Raw genomic sequence first — 15,386 nt, forward strand, 5'->3', positions numbered from 1 at the left:
TGCGCAGTATGCGAAAAACCCGCGCAGTCAAACTCAACCCAATCGTACCCTTTCTCTTGCCTGGGCAACAACAAAAAAACTACTCGATTTCAAATACGTAGCCAGCCGTATACCTCAAGCCATATGTAGATACATTTCTGAACATGTTAAGAGTACAAAGATTTTTACTGGAGACCATGCTTGACAGTTTGATTAAATGTAGCGAGACTAGCCAACATATAGCGAACCATCCAACAAACAGGTGACATGGTTAACGTTAGCTAACTAACAACGATTGAATGAATGACTCAGCTTGCTACCGCGTTAGCAAGCGCCAAGCTACTACAGCTAGCGGTCGAATATGGGGGATGGTAATTCATTCGGCCACCACATGACATGTCAGTGAAAATGCTATAGTGGTTTACGAGATAACTGGGCTCGTTGTCATTAAATAGACTACCTAGAAAGAGATAGAAAACCTGGTTACGATGTTTTTAGCGCTTGTTGAGGGTTGAAGCTACAGCCAGTTCTTCAGATGACGGATTGCTCGAGTCCATACAGTGCCACATGCTAGCAGCTTAGCTAGCAAGCAAAGTCAAGCAGACAGTCATTTATTAATCAAATCTTCACTCCACAAACCTTGGGATGGTACGGAGGTCCCCTGTTCCTTTATTCTCATCTTGCCGGGAGAACCACACCTCCAACAGCTTCTCGGTTCCCTCGAAGAAGTGTGCACCGTTCTCTTCCATCGTGGCACAGCAGACACAAATAACAGAAATTAAATGTAGGTTACGTTTTAAACTTAATTAGCTTGTCCTTGCTTGATCGTTATAATTTATTAAGTACAGTCCTTTAGCAATCCAGGTGTAATTTCTTGGTTTTACCGTCTTCCCTTTTACAGAGAATACTGTAGAGCGACTGCTAGCTAATATCACCGGCCATACTGTGGAAAGCGCAGAATGAGGACTGCACTGTGATTTTATTCACCTAGCCTATCACGTCACCCTCAAGTTAGTCGAATCACATTGGCGGGTCCTTTCCATTAAGTGGCGATTGGCTGAGGCAACTGTCAGCATGACAGAAGTGTGTACATTGCTAATCTCCAAACATATTACAAAATGATGGTTATGCCGATTTGCTACATGTACCTCTCTCATGTAACAGCTCAAGGCAATAGATGTCATTTGGGCGAGTATAGTATAGTAGACTATTCCTCTAGTTGAGGCTACTTGAGAAAAAACTCACTTGATTATTTCTATATTTCTAGGAGACCTGCACATGTTGGGTCAAACTACAAAAGGGTGACACATTTGTTAATTTGAGTAGTATATAACACATGAAATGTTGCAACTGATCTCCCCCATTTTTTGACTGATCATGAGTATGCAGGTGCAGTAACTGCCCTTTAAGTCTCCCGAGTGGCGCAGCGGTCTAAGGCACTACATCTCGGTGCTCGAGGCGTCACTACAGACCCTGGTTCCATCCTGGGCTGTAATCAAAACCGGCCGTGGTTGGGAGTCCCATAGGGCGGCGCACAATTGGCCCAGTGTCGTCCGGGTAAGGGGAGTGTTTCGTCGTCATTGTAAAATAATAATTTGTTCTTAGCAGACTTGCCTAGTAAAATAAAGGTTCAATAAAAACTCTCACGCAAAATGCGGAATGTAGTTTCACGAACCTTTTACTTCCATGTTGATAACTCAAGCTGACGTTTTTGTAAACTACCTTCCCCAGAAAGCCTTGCGTGCCAATTAGAAACGTCAACGAGCCAGTGAACATTAAACGGAGTAGACCAAAATCCCAAACAAGGAAATGGTGGGGGAATAAAACGACACGATTATTTAATTAATGCATGTAATAATTAATATTTTATATTATTGTAATTTAGGAAATATTTATGGGTTAAAATGGATTACGACTTCAAAACAAAGCTCGCGGCCGAACGAGAGAAGGTAGAAGATCTGTTCGAATATGAAGGTTGCAAAGTGGGTCGAGGCACATACGGGCACGTTTATAAAGCTAAGCGCAAAAACGGGTAAGATTCTGAACGTTATTGTTTACTCAATAAACTGATTGCAGAATGCCGTATGAAGACTATATCTCTTTGCACGTTGGACGGAGACTACATTTGAACCTCCCTGAGCTCTGCCAGTGTCTGTGTTTTTGTTTTCATGTACGCACTCACTCGCAACGGTCCTCCCCCAAAACAACACAGTGATGATGTTTATTATTTGACACCCTGTTCATGGTAACCCAGACTACTTTCAACATTAGTTATTTATATAAGCCTAATTTCGCCAGTAGAATCGTGTAAACTATGATCTTGGTCAACTTGGCTAAGTTTTTGCTGCTTAAAATAATCATCATATTATTGCCAAGATCTCTCAAGAGCACTGACACAGTCGAACTTGGTGCGGGAATGCAAATAAAACAAGTGTCACAGCAATGATTAGAATATACATTTTTGGCAAATACTTAATTATTATGGTTTTCTAATATGGATAAAATACTCATATCACACAATTAATCATTTTGTAAGTGTTTGCTGTTGCTGTTCCTGTTCCTTATTGACCATTTACTTTGCAAAGGCGCCAACAATTCTGTGGGATCATTTTAAAATACATTGAAATTGTTTTTTTCCTGCACAAGCAAATGATTGCTGTCTTTGATTCTCATTTGGGAACCAATCTCAAGATATGCCTGGAGCATAGACTTCTCTCCAGATTGGAGGGAAAGTGGAAATGTAGGCTATGCTATTTCGGTTTTGAGGGAGAGTAGATCACTATATAACACTATCATTAGCCTATACTGGACCATTAGGCCTATTAGCCCAATCAGATATGCATATAGGACAAAGGAACTCCTCTGCACTGATCAATCAATACTGGAGGTAATCCAGTATATCACCTCCAGTATTGATTGATCAACGTGATGAGATCCTATATGTCTATCTGATTGGGCCAGTAGGCCTAATAGCCCATTATAGGCTTATGATGACAAAAAATGATCCCTCCTTTAGGAAAGTCAGTGTAATATGGAACTTTTGTCCATAGTAGCAGAATATATACTATCTGTAATAAACAATAAATAAGTTGCAAAATGTAAATGCCAGTGCAGAGTTGAGGGTGTAGGATCGATCATTTGGCATAGGGCCTTCTGGCACAAGTCGTAAACTCAGCAAAAAAAGAAACATCCTCTCACTGTCAACTGCATTGATTTTCAGCAAACTTAACATGTGTAAATATTTGTATGAACATAAGATTCAACAACTGAGACATCAACTGAACAAGTTCCAGAAATGGAGTAATGTGTCCCTGAACAAAGGAGGGGTCAAAAACAAAAGTAACAGTCAGTATCGGGTGTGGCCACCAGCTGCATTAAGTACCGCAGTGCATCTCCTCCTCATGGACTGCACCAGATTCGCCAGTTCTTGCTGTGAGATGTCCCCCCACTCTTCCACCAAGGCACCTGCAAGTTCCCGGACATTTCTGGAGGGAATGGCCCTAGCCCTTACCCTCCGATCCAACAGGTCCCAGACGTGCTCAATGGGACTGAGATCCCGGGTTCTTCGCTGGCCATGGCAGAACACTGACATTCCTGTCTTACAGGAAATCACGCACAGAACGAGGAGTATGGCTGGTGGCATTGTCATGTCAGGATGAGCCTGCAGGAAGGGTACCACATGAGGATGGTCCTTCTGTAGCTCAGTTGGTAGAGCATGGCGCTTGTAACGCCAGGGTAGTGGTTTCGATCCCCGGGACCACCCATACGTAGAATGTATGCACACATGACTGTAAGTCGCTTTGGATAAAAGCGTCTGCTAAATGGCATATATATATTAGGATGTCTTCCCTGTAACGCACAGTGTTGAGATTACCTGCAATGACAACAAGCTCAGTCCGATGATGCTGTGACACACTGCCCCAGATCATAACGGACCCTCCACCTCCAAATTGTTCCAGCTCCAGAGTACAGGCCTCGGTGTATCGCTCATTCCTTTTACGATAAACGTGAATCCCCTGGTGAGACAAAACCGCGATCCGTCAGTAAAGAGCACTTTTTGCCAGTCCTGTCTGGTCCAGCGACGGTGGGTTTGTGACCATAGGCGACATTGTTGCCGGTGATGGCCTTTACAACAGGCCTACAAGCCCTCAGTCCAGCCTCTCTCAGCCTTTTGCGGACAGTCTGAGTACTGATGGAGGGATTGTGCGTTCCTGGTGTAACTTGGGCAGTTGTTGTTGTTGCCATCCTGTACCTGTCCCGCAGGTGTGATGTTCGAATGTACCGATCCTGTGCAGGTGTTGTTACACGTGGTCTTCCACTGCAAGGACGATTAGCTGTCCGTCCTGTCTCCATGTAGCGCTGTCTTAGGTGTCTCACAGTACGGACATTTCAATGTATTGCCCTGGCGACATCTGCAGTCCTCATGCCTCCTTGCAGCATGCCTAAGGCACGTTCACTCAGATGAGCAGGGACCCTGGTCATCTTTATTTTGGTGTTTATCAGAGTCAGTAGAAAGTTCTCTTTAGTGTCCTAGGTTTTCATAACTATGACCTTAATTGCCTACCGTCTGTAAGCTGTTAGTGTCTTAACAACCGTTCCACAGGTGCATGTTCATTAATTGTTTATGGTTAATTGAACAAGCATGGGAAACAGTGTTCACAATGAAGATCTGTGAAGTTATTTGGATTTTACAAATTATCTTTGAAAGACAGGGTCCTGAAAAGGGGACGTTTCTTTTTTTGCTTTGTATATTTTCACGGAATGTGGACAATGCAAGTATGGGTGACGGAGCGTAAAAAGGGCGGGACCAAAGTTGGGGAAAGCTGAACTTTATGCAAATACTCTGCGATATTGCAACGCTATTGACCAATTGAAGCTCACTACTGGATTGGCTGTTGATACTTATTACTACCTAGCATGCTTGCTAGCACCCACATGGGGGCGAAGTTATTATTATTATTATTATATTATAAGTTCGCGTGGCTACCTGAATTGTCATGTTATGTGGAAATTCACTGTAACCGAAATCGGTTGCATGCTGGTGTTCCGTTCCTCTCATTTCCCGCGAACCCCCCCCTGCTTTTTCATTTACATTTACATTTAAGTTCTTACAGGTAGTGTCATCTGTCATTCAAGTAGCCTGAGAAAAACAGCTGATGATTTTTGCACATATTGTGTATTAATTTATGTCATTTGTAGGCTTACTAATATTGATAGATAATGGGACTTTTCTATTTAGTTAATCAATATTCTGGATAGTGTCTCTGTCAAACTGAGACATAGTGTTGTTGTTGCCGATTTTTCAGTGACGCATGCTTTCAGGGGTGGTGCAGTAGGCCTGGCGGACGCAACTTACGTGATTCACAGCGATGGAGAGCTGTGACACACTGATGTCAGAAGGATTTTGAGTTAGGTGTTAGCCAGACTTATAGGCCTAGCCCAGGGGAGAACGGCTGGCCCCTCGCATTGAGGATTTCAAGTTGAAGGCTGACAGTGGTACTGCAGGCATTGTTTCCAGAAAACAGGATCCGCCATTATAATCAATGTGGAAATGGCAATCTTCGTGGTTAATATTTGTGGATCCATTACTTTTTTTTAAATCACAATCATGGTACCAATAATTAATTTTATTTCACTAGATGTATGTCCTTGAACCGATTTACTTTAAAATCTCACACAGACCGTTATAAGGATAATTTAGTTGCTCATGGCAGCCTGCAGTACATCGGTTGGCCTTCAACTTGAGATACTCAATGAGAGGGGGCAGCACTGAGCGAGCCTGCAACGTCACTGAATAATAGATTAATAGAGTTAACTTTTATATCCAGAAATACACCTTTAACTCAGGTGGAGGTTTTAATTCTGTATCTAATGACAGATATCCAGCATTATTAATCCTGAGTTTAAACTATGTTTTAGTCTTGGATTATTCGATATTTGGAGATCTAAATATGCTGATAAAAAGTACTTCACTTGGAGTAACAAGGACATGTCCAGACAGTCAAGAATTTACTTCTGGTTGATTTAATTCATTAGATAACACTGTAGTCAAGGTATCCATTGAACCATACATTCTTACTGATCTTAAAGTTATATTCTTATCTTTAAATTTTTATGTCTCTGACGTTAATAAACTGAGTCGGAGTTATTGGAAACTCAATAGTAGACTGTTGGTGATGTTGCTGTTGCTGATGATCATTTCAAGATGGATGCCAAAAATATTATACAAGAAAATTGGAGGAAAGCCCAACTATTTAAGTCTTATGGGAAATATTGGGAATTAATGAAGTATGAAATAAGGAGGTCATGAAGAGAGGTAAAGAAATAGCTGAACTTAAAAAATTGAGGGAAGAGAAACTTGTTAAGGAAATACTTTCTCTAATCTCTATAGAGGACCTTGATGAAGTAGGAAAGGTTTTTTTTTCCTTATTTTTTATTTAGAAATGTACTGAATATATGAAGAGAGAGCAAAAGGTGCATTTGTAAAATCAAGAAAGCGATGGTTAGAGGAAGGTGAAAAACCCCCACAAAATACATACAATTTAGAGAGAAATTCTGAACTTACCTCAATTCATAAGCTTAATATAGATGGCAAAGAAAATTAAAACTCCAAAGATATTCCAAAATATGTTTCACAATTCTATGGTAATTTTTATACCAGTAATGTCTGTCCTACTGGTGACATATCTGCCTTTCTAGACTCTGTCGAAAACTATGCAAAATTCATAGATGAAGACTTCCAAAAGTCTTGAAGAATTTATTTATATTAATGAAATAAACAAATGTATCAGCAAGTTAAAAGAGAACCAATCTCCAGGGAATGATGGCTTTATTAGTTCATTCTATAAATATTTTCAGGAGGATATTTTTGAATTTATATATATTTAATGTTTAAGGAGGCAATTGATTTAGGGTTCCTGCCTGTTTCTATGACACAAGGCCTCATTTTTGTAAAGCCTAAACCAAACAAAGTTCCAATGATGTTTGAAAATTGGAGACCAATCAAATTAACGGAAAGCTATTTGCATCCATCTTTGCAGAAAGACTTAAAGGTATTGACCAAATACTTTATGATACCCTGTCTGTTTTTTTGAAGAGCTGACATATATGTAATAATATTCAACTAGTTTTGGAATTGATAGACTACAATGAGCACATTATGGAATATAGCTTTATTTTATTTGTAGACTTTTACAAGGCTTTTGATACAGTTTAACATTATTTTTTATTGTTGAGTCACTTCAATTTTTGGATTTTGGTCAATATTTTCAAGGTGTACAATAATTAAGACACTTTACAATAATAGTAACAGCTCTGTTAAATTATCCATGGGAACTTCACAGAGATTCGACATTAGACACGGAATTAAACAAGGATGCCCAATTTCTCCTTTCTTATTTGTATAGGTCACACAAGTTATGGCACTTCATATCAATAAGGATTGTTTTAGGAGTACTCAGGTACAAGATAAAGAGAGAATGTTCACAATTGGCAAACAACACCACCATTTTTTTTGAAAGATCATAATGAAGTCCGGAAAGCTATTGAGGTTATTAATGCCTCCTCACGTGTATCAGGTTTATCTCTGAATATTAGGAAATGTGAATTATTTGTGCTGAAAAGATGTGACTTAAACTCCGTATGTAACGATGTGATCACATGTCTTGGTATTAAAGTTAGCAAAGATCAGAAAGAAAGGGACAACTTAAATGTCTCTCCTTTTGTAGAGGACATTGGAAAGAGATTTAACTCCTGGTTATTAAGAGATCTTTCTTTATCTGGATGTGTACTTTTATCACAGTCTGAAGGTCCAGATGAGTTTATACCTCCCTTGTCTTGGATGTTCCTCTGTCGGTAACTAAAATGGTTGATACTAAATTATTTAACTTCACACGGAGGAATAAACCTAATTACTTAAGAAAAGCTGTAACATGAACCACCCAAAGTGAGGGAGGGTTGAATGCTCTGGATTTTAAAACTTCTATTACAGTCTTTAAGATCAAATGGATACAAAACTATTGAAGAAATAAGGATTGCATTTGGAATATAATCCCTAATTTAATATTTCAACAGATTTGTGCTCCGGAGTGGCACAGCGGTCTAAGGCACAGTCCCTGGGTCAAATCCAGGCTGCATCACATCTGGCTGGGCGGCGCACAGTTGGTCCAGCGTGGTCTTGGTTTGGCCGGGTTAGGCCGTCATTTGTAAATAAGAATTTGTTCTTAACTGACTTGCCTAGTTAAATTAAAAACATAGTATGTAGTATACAGTATGGGTATTTGAACAGAGAAGAGTCTCTATCCGCATATATGTGCATTTAGGAACATGAATCAGGATTGTGGCCAGATGAGTGTAGTGGCCATGTAGGCTTTTGTGGGGGTCAAAAGGTAGCCTGTGGACTGTGTGTGAGGCTTCAGCATGCTTCAGTTCGGCTGGCGGCTAGCGAACCAAACGAGCATGCTCGCATACTCAAAAGACCTTTGCTTGAAAAAACAGAAAAAAAGTGTCAATAGTACTGTTTTCCCTATTTGAGATGCTGTAGCCAGTTCACTTCCTCAAAATAGTCAGAAGTAATTTAAGATAACTCAAGAAATCTGTCATTAATTTTGACGTTTTTGCCGAGGAGATCTTAGGTGGCGCCATTTTACACCTACAGTAACTAAGATGTTTGGTGCTGTATTTCTCAATGAAAAAATGTGCATGAAAACGAGTCGTCTCTCGTTGAATGACAACAAAGACTTTATTGAAGAAACCCTGCAGTTGGCCAATCACGAACGAAGGGGCGTAGAATTAGTCTCCCGAACGTCGGCTAGCCTCGAGGAAAAACATGTGTGGCCAACAGTCAAAAAACCTCACCGAAGTCCAAAACGAACAAAAACGTCACAAAATGTCACCGTAATATATGCACAATCTTCTTACCTGTTTTGGGAGGGAAGCATCCTTTATTTACCATTCGTATTATGTGGTGGAAAATAGCAAAAGAAAAAGCCACCCTACAAACTCATGTTTTGTATTCTTGTTGTGCATTAGCATTTTCTATGACTAGACAGTCCACTGTGTTGTTCATGATTACAGTGTTGTTTGAGATGTCATGTTTGATTCAAAAAAACACATCCACTCACTATGGATTTGTAGTACAACATTTGGTCTCCATTATCCAAGGTTTTTCACCTTTTCACCAAAACCATTTTCTGCAATCGAACACGTTTGAAATAGGCTCAATAATATTTTCTGAAAAGTCAATATTGGGTTAATAAATGTTCCCCTACTACGAGGATACGGCTTATCTCAGATAATCAATTGTCCCCTGTATCGTAGTGTGCCGTATGTGTGCATACCACAACATGTCTCACATTTCTTCATTGGCAGGCACATCTCATCAATGCCTTTTCCCACCCCCAGCAAGTTTTTACAAGGGCATAGGAATACCCTCAGAATACAATGTCAAGAAAAAAATCCCTCCGATTTTTCCTGACGCTGCACTTATTAAATAAAATCCTATTTGTCTTTGATCATTCTGATTCCGCACTGTGTGTGCTGTGAGTTCTGTATGTAGGCTATGGTTGAAGCCAGAGCGTGTGTTTGCATTGGGGGTTGAAATACAGGGTGGTTAGATAATGATGAGAGGCTGCACTCAACAACAACAGAGCACGCCCGTGGCGAGGGAATAGCTGTCTTCAGCAAGAGGATGTTGCTAATGGCAGGGATTCTACTGTTCCGTAAGAACACGTCGAGCAGTCCGTCTCCATCATTTCCATATCCCCTGTCCTTTCTGACCCTCGCTCATAAACACACAACCTCAATACCCGATGCAGTATTTTATTCATCTATCTATGCTCAAGAACAAGGGATTTGTCCCTGTGTTACATTGCCAAAGAAATAAAGCTGGTTTGTGATGTCCTGTTTTTTTTGTGGTTATTTGTCTGTTTCTCTGCAGGAAAGATGAGAAGGAGTATGCACTGAAGCAAATTGAAGGAACTGGAATATCGATGTCTGCTTGCAGGGAAATTGCTGTAAGTTAATATATTGCTTAAAGGCGCTGTATAGTCCTTTCTCCTACAATGTTGTTTTCCCTTCTCCTGTGTTTTCTCCTACAATAAGATATTAAGTGTAGTCGCTGCACCGTGCCATTTTCTTGACTTTAACCCTTTAGCTGGTGCTATATTAAAGAGTAAAAACCTAAGAACTGTCTACTTTGTCTGTAGAGTGTATTCCTGTACTGATGTGCTTCTGGGATTGTAATAGCCCCAGAGTTGTGCAATGTTTCTAATGGCATAAAGAGTAGAGACATCACCATGTAAACATGATATATATATATATAGGTTTGCACATTTTATGGCTCCCACACATCTACTGTATAGTGTTCAGGCCTCCAATGTGCTATAAACAATACAATATTTGCCATGGGTGCAAAGAGAGAAACACACACAAACGAGTGCCCCTTGTGAAGACGCTGGCGTACACTCAGCTCCTCTTTTCTTACACTCAGCGGTCGCTTACATTTTTCACTTGCTCTGCAGATTATTCCTAACCCAGTGCAAAGGAGAAGCAGTCCAAGAACACATGCTACACACAGAGTATATGCTACACACACACACCCCCCCCCCCCCTGAGTCAGAGGGGATTGAGTGAAATGCGGAAGAGACGTTTTTTTAGTTGAACGCATTCAGTTGTACAACTGACTTGGTATCTTCCCTTCGCTTTCCCTACATTTTGTTTCGCTACACGGATGTGATGTGTCTGGGTAGCGAAGTAGAATGTAAGCTCGTGAGATCGGGATGGTTCATACCAGGATAGGGGAGCTGACTGGGATATGTTATGTAAATTCCACATACCAACCTCTCTAGGTATGTGATACATGATCCACACAATATCAGAATGTTGTATAATGGTTACACTACTTGTTGTGGTGACAAACCTACTGTGTATTCTACCCACAATACAGTCAAGCTTACTCAGTGGATGATGGTTGGCTGCAAACTGTGAGAGTAGAAAGGATGTGTGCGTTATTGTTTGGCTGGCTAATCTTAAACAAAAAACTGTTCCCAGTATTGGGAATCTAGCTAGCGTGTTTAGCCTGTTCTGTTTGCATAGCACCCCTCTCCCAGTTTCCCTCCACAGTGGATCCTATCATCCTGGCCTATGACCGTGTGTAGCTGCACACTGTTAGTCGGTGTCAGGTTACTGCTCTGACTGTATTACTGCTCTGCTTCACTCTCTCTCCTGGCGCCGTCCTCTAGTTTGTGCTACAGGAGACTGAATTGTCAGATGGCACAGAGTTCTGGCCAGTGTGCAATTTTTTCCTTCGTGTGATCTCTGATGCTTATTCATTGTACTATAAACTGATGGATTAGTCAGCCCTGTGTCACCACTGGCTGGCTTGCCCTCATGACTACTATAACTTGTAATGCTGTTGAAATGCAAACACGTCCCTGGAAAATTGCCCATAGTTAGTTCAATTCATGAATTTCAATCTGTTACCTTTTCTTTTTGGTAGTGCTATGGGATTGACCCAGACCCTGTGGACACCCTCAGGAGGAAAGTTGCAGACCTGGGTTCAAATGCAAGCCTGTTTGTCATTTAAAAACACATTTTCATGAAATACTTACTTTCTTTGTATTCATGGCCCGAATCAACTGCTTCTATTGGAAGTAGGCCTATTTGAAAGTATTCCAAATACATTATTTCAAATACCAAACAGACCTGGGTTCAAATGCATGGGAGCATTTATTTGTATTTAAAAAAGCACTATGTTCAAATTAGCGCATTGAGAGTTAATCAGTTCTAAAATGTTAATGCACGTTTTTATTGTGATTAATCGCATTGTCTGTAAGTATTCAAAATACCCTGAAAACATCTTGTACAAGTGGGAAATAGGACAAATAAAAGCACCCACCAAATTAGTATTATTATTATTAGATGAGCAGTCCAACAGAAGGCTCCCATCATCACATCACATAACACCCCGAGGGGCGCCTACTGAAGTTAAGAGCCACCAGAAATGGATTTGTCTCAAAGTCTCTCAGACCAACTTCGCTTCAACAGAACAATGGACTCTTTGTGTCACCACCACTGCAACCCCCCATTTTGTTGTGCAAACTGTGCTAGAGTTTAATGTTTGGTATGCCACACTCACAACTGACTGAGGGAGGTTTTGCTGCCATGTGTTATTGGTTTTGTGCATTCAAATGGCTTGAGGATCTTTTTTGCTTTTTCCATGTTGGTATGTCCCTTCAGAAGTTGTGGAAAAATCATTATGTGTAATACATTTTCAGAAGCGAATGTACAGTACTTTTTGAAATTGCGCAATCATTGGAATTTATTTATTTATTTATTCAAGCTTTTGCATAATGTAATGGGTAATGTTTCCTCATGAAACCAGATGACTGGATGTCCTTTGGGTGGTGGACCATTCTTGATACACATGGGAAACTGTTGAGCATGAAAGACCCAGCAGCGTTGCAGTTCTTGACACTCCCAAACCAGAGCGCCTGGCACCTACTACCATACCCCGTTCAAAGGCACTTAAACCTTTTGTCTTGCCCATTCACCTTCTGAAGGGCACACATACACAATCCATGTCTCATTTGTCTGGAGGCTTAAATATCCTTCTTTTGCCTGTCTACTCCCCTTAATCTACACTGATTTTGAAGTGGATTTAACAGGTGACATCAATAGGGGATCATAACATTCACCTGGTCAGTCTATGTTATGGAAAGAGCAAATGTTTTGTGCACTCAGTGTATGTTGATGTGTAGGCCTATTAATTGTATTGAATTAAGCAAGGTCTTGTAACTCATCTGCGTCAGAGGATCCACAAGTAACCACTGCACTGCCACTGAGCTGGTTGTTGAAACAGAGCTTAAAGCAGCTGGTTGCATAATGTACAATAGACCAGTCAGTGGGGATTCAAGTTGAAGCTCTCTCACCCCTTAAACCCCTGTTACACAGGAAACTATCTTTAGATGATACTGGGTAAGTCCTCAGGAAGTGAACTGACCTGTGGAGACCTGTACTAAATAAAGGACTCCGTGTGTGTGAGCCTTCCTAGAGAAAGAATCCTGCTCGCTTTCACTCTGGTCAGTCAGTGGGTTTATCCATGTCTGTGGTTGATGGGGTTTCTCGATCACTTTTTCTCTGTCGACTTTTACTAGATACAGCGGTAGCATTGTGTTAAACATATCTTTTCGATGTGTCATTCTCCGTTGTCTCTCAAACTCAGTCGGTGGTCAATAGACCTAGTGGTTTGGTGGTAGGCTTACTTCTCATAAGTGGGCTATTGCCGCTTATGGTGTGGCCTGAGGTCTGCCAGTACTTCTCACTTGTTGTCCAAAGGATTTTTCGGCCTGTGACTCATGCAGAAAATCTGAGCAGTGTATTGGCACTGCAACCCCAATTAAAAACCCTGTTATTGTGCAATCCTGGCATCCATTTCACCCATTCTACTTCGAGAGTCTATTTCTAAACTAACAGGTGTGGGTGTGTTGTTGGTCCAATTTAGATTGACCCACCTCAAGGGTTGAAACATTGTTTGAAATGCGGCGTTTCCCCTGAAGCAAGTCCCATTTTTTTTCTCTTTAATTTTATATCAGAAAACGGCTTTTGTTTTAATACAATAAAAGGGGACCAGGGTAAATGTCCTTCAGACGAAACAATGACAACAGTGATTTGCACAAACATGTACTTTGTTTCACGAAAACAAGAGGGAGGGCCAGAGGGAAATGAGTGAGTGAGTGAGTTTATGTTGTAAAAAAGTTTTTCTAAAGGCACTCTCAGGGGATCTTTCATCAGATAAGCCCACATTGGGAAGGGCTACACATTACGTCTTAACACTACGCCACACAAAACCACACCACAGGAAACATTGGCAATCAGGTTTACTAGGGGACAGGGATAATGGGTCCCTCGACACAAGACACCTGATACTGAATTTTTCTGTGAATCCTATGATCATGGATTCCCTCTGGGACCTGCTTTGGCTCGATCTCAGAGTAGTTCTGCTCTTCACTCCGTCAGCCAGACCCAGTCAGCTATTCTCTCCCACCATTCTAATCACTGTGCAAACATGACCATATTTTGGTTGTGTTTGCATAGGGAGGGGGTTTACAGGCTCTATCACTTGGTTTCCATGGATGAAATGAGAGTCAGTGACAGTGTGTCCATGCCGAGGAACGTCTTTTTTTAGTACAGTAGCTCGACAGGGGAGACGGTTGTATGATTGGAATTTTGTTTCATATGAAGTTAAAAAAGGAAAATAGAGGTAGAAGCTAGCTTAATGATGATATAATTCCAATGGCCATTTTAAATTGAATTGCTCTGTGCATCTTTTTATGGCACACATTAGCCATGAGATGGGTTCTTCAGGGGAGTTATATTACGTACCTAAGAGAACCTGCGTGTGGGTATCCATTCTGTTCAAGAATATGCCGCGAGTAGCTACGCTAATCTTCCCCAGAGCCACAGACACCATGGTTACTCAATGACACAGCAGAGTCAGCAGGTTCTGGGCGACATGGAATAACAAGAGCAAATGGTTGGCGGCGGCACGAGCAGAGAGAGCGGAATGCTTGCCTTGCCTTCACTTTGTTCAGTCTCAGGGGAAACGCTTGGCGTAATGGTCCTCTGTCCCAAACACACAGCAGCATGCCTCCTGGATTTATCGACCCAGTGCACTTTAGCCGCGTGAGGGAAGCCAGCGAGTTAGTCAGTCAGTCCTCGGATACGTCCACAAATAGCACCCTATCCCTTATGTAGTGCGCTTCTTTTTATTAGGGCCCATGTGGCTCTGGTTAAAAATGAGAGCACTATATAGGATGTCATTTAAGACTCAACCCAACTCAAGGAAACGCTGTTTTCTTGTGGGTCCTCTCACTCTCTTATTCCCCCTTTGCGCCAAGTCACATTAGTGACTTGTTTTGACTCTTGATCATTGAGTGTAAAACAAAACCCACATTGATCTAAACCCTTGTACAGTACCAGTCAAGTTTGGACACCTACTCATTCCAAATAATGTATTGTGTCATTTCGGAGTCACTTTTGTTGAAAATGAGAATATAGTATTTTTATAAACACTTCTACATTTATGTAGATTAATAATATAATTTCAAGCATTCCGCATGAAGCTGGTTGAGAGAATGCCAAGAGTGTGCAAAGCTGTCATCAAGGCAAATGGTGGCTATTTGAGGAATGTGAAATATAAACTATATTTTGATTTGTTTAACACTTTTTGGGGGGTTACAAAAGTACGTGCTTCCTTGTGTGTTATTTCATAGTGTTGATGTCTTCACTATTATTCTACAATGTAGAAAATAGTAAAAATATTTTTAAAAACTTGAATGAGTAGGTATGTCTACACTTTTGACTAGTTCTGTAAATGTGACAATGTATCATGTGCTAATGACTGCCTA

At 40.9% G+C, this 15,386-nt stretch overlaps 2 protein-coding genes across 3 annotated transcripts in view; one reads left to right on the top strand and one right to left on the bottom strand.

Annotated features, from left to right (window-relative positions):
- Positions 1-948, bottom strand: part of LOC123995015 (S-adenosylmethionine decarboxylase proenzyme-like) — a 28,497-nt gene extending 27,549 nt beyond the window's left edge. Inside the window, exon 1 of one of the 2 annotated variants that reach the window (XM_046298216.1) lies at positions 619-948. In XM_046298216.1, coding sequence (XP_046154172.1) covers positions 619-728 — 110 coding nt within the window. In that variant the 5' untranslated portion in view covers positions 729-948. The remainder of the gene's footprint in view (positions 1-618) is intronic. The other variant, XM_046298218.1, reaches the window with a different exon arrangement.
- An 804-nt stretch (positions 949-1,752) lies between these two features.
- LOC123995016 (cyclin-dependent kinase 19) overlaps positions 1,753-15,386 on the top strand; it is a 75,093-nt gene continuing 61,459 nt past the window's right edge. Inside the window, exons 1-2 of the mRNA XM_046298219.1 lie at positions 1,753-2,011; positions 9,917-9,992. Of these exons, the coding sequence (XP_046154175.1) occupies positions 1,884-2,011; positions 9,917-9,992 (204 nt within the window). The 5' untranslated portion in view covers positions 1,753-1,883. The remainder of the gene's footprint in view (positions 2,012-9,916; positions 9,993-15,386) is intronic.

The sequence above is a fragment of the Oncorhynchus gorbuscha genome, linkage group LG14, assembly GCF_021184085.1.
Source record: "Oncorhynchus gorbuscha isolate QuinsamMale2020 ecotype Even-year linkage group LG14, OgorEven_v1.0, whole genome shotgun sequence".
NCBI lineage: Eukaryota > Metazoa > Chordata > Actinopteri > Salmoniformes > Salmonidae > Oncorhynchus > Oncorhynchus gorbuscha.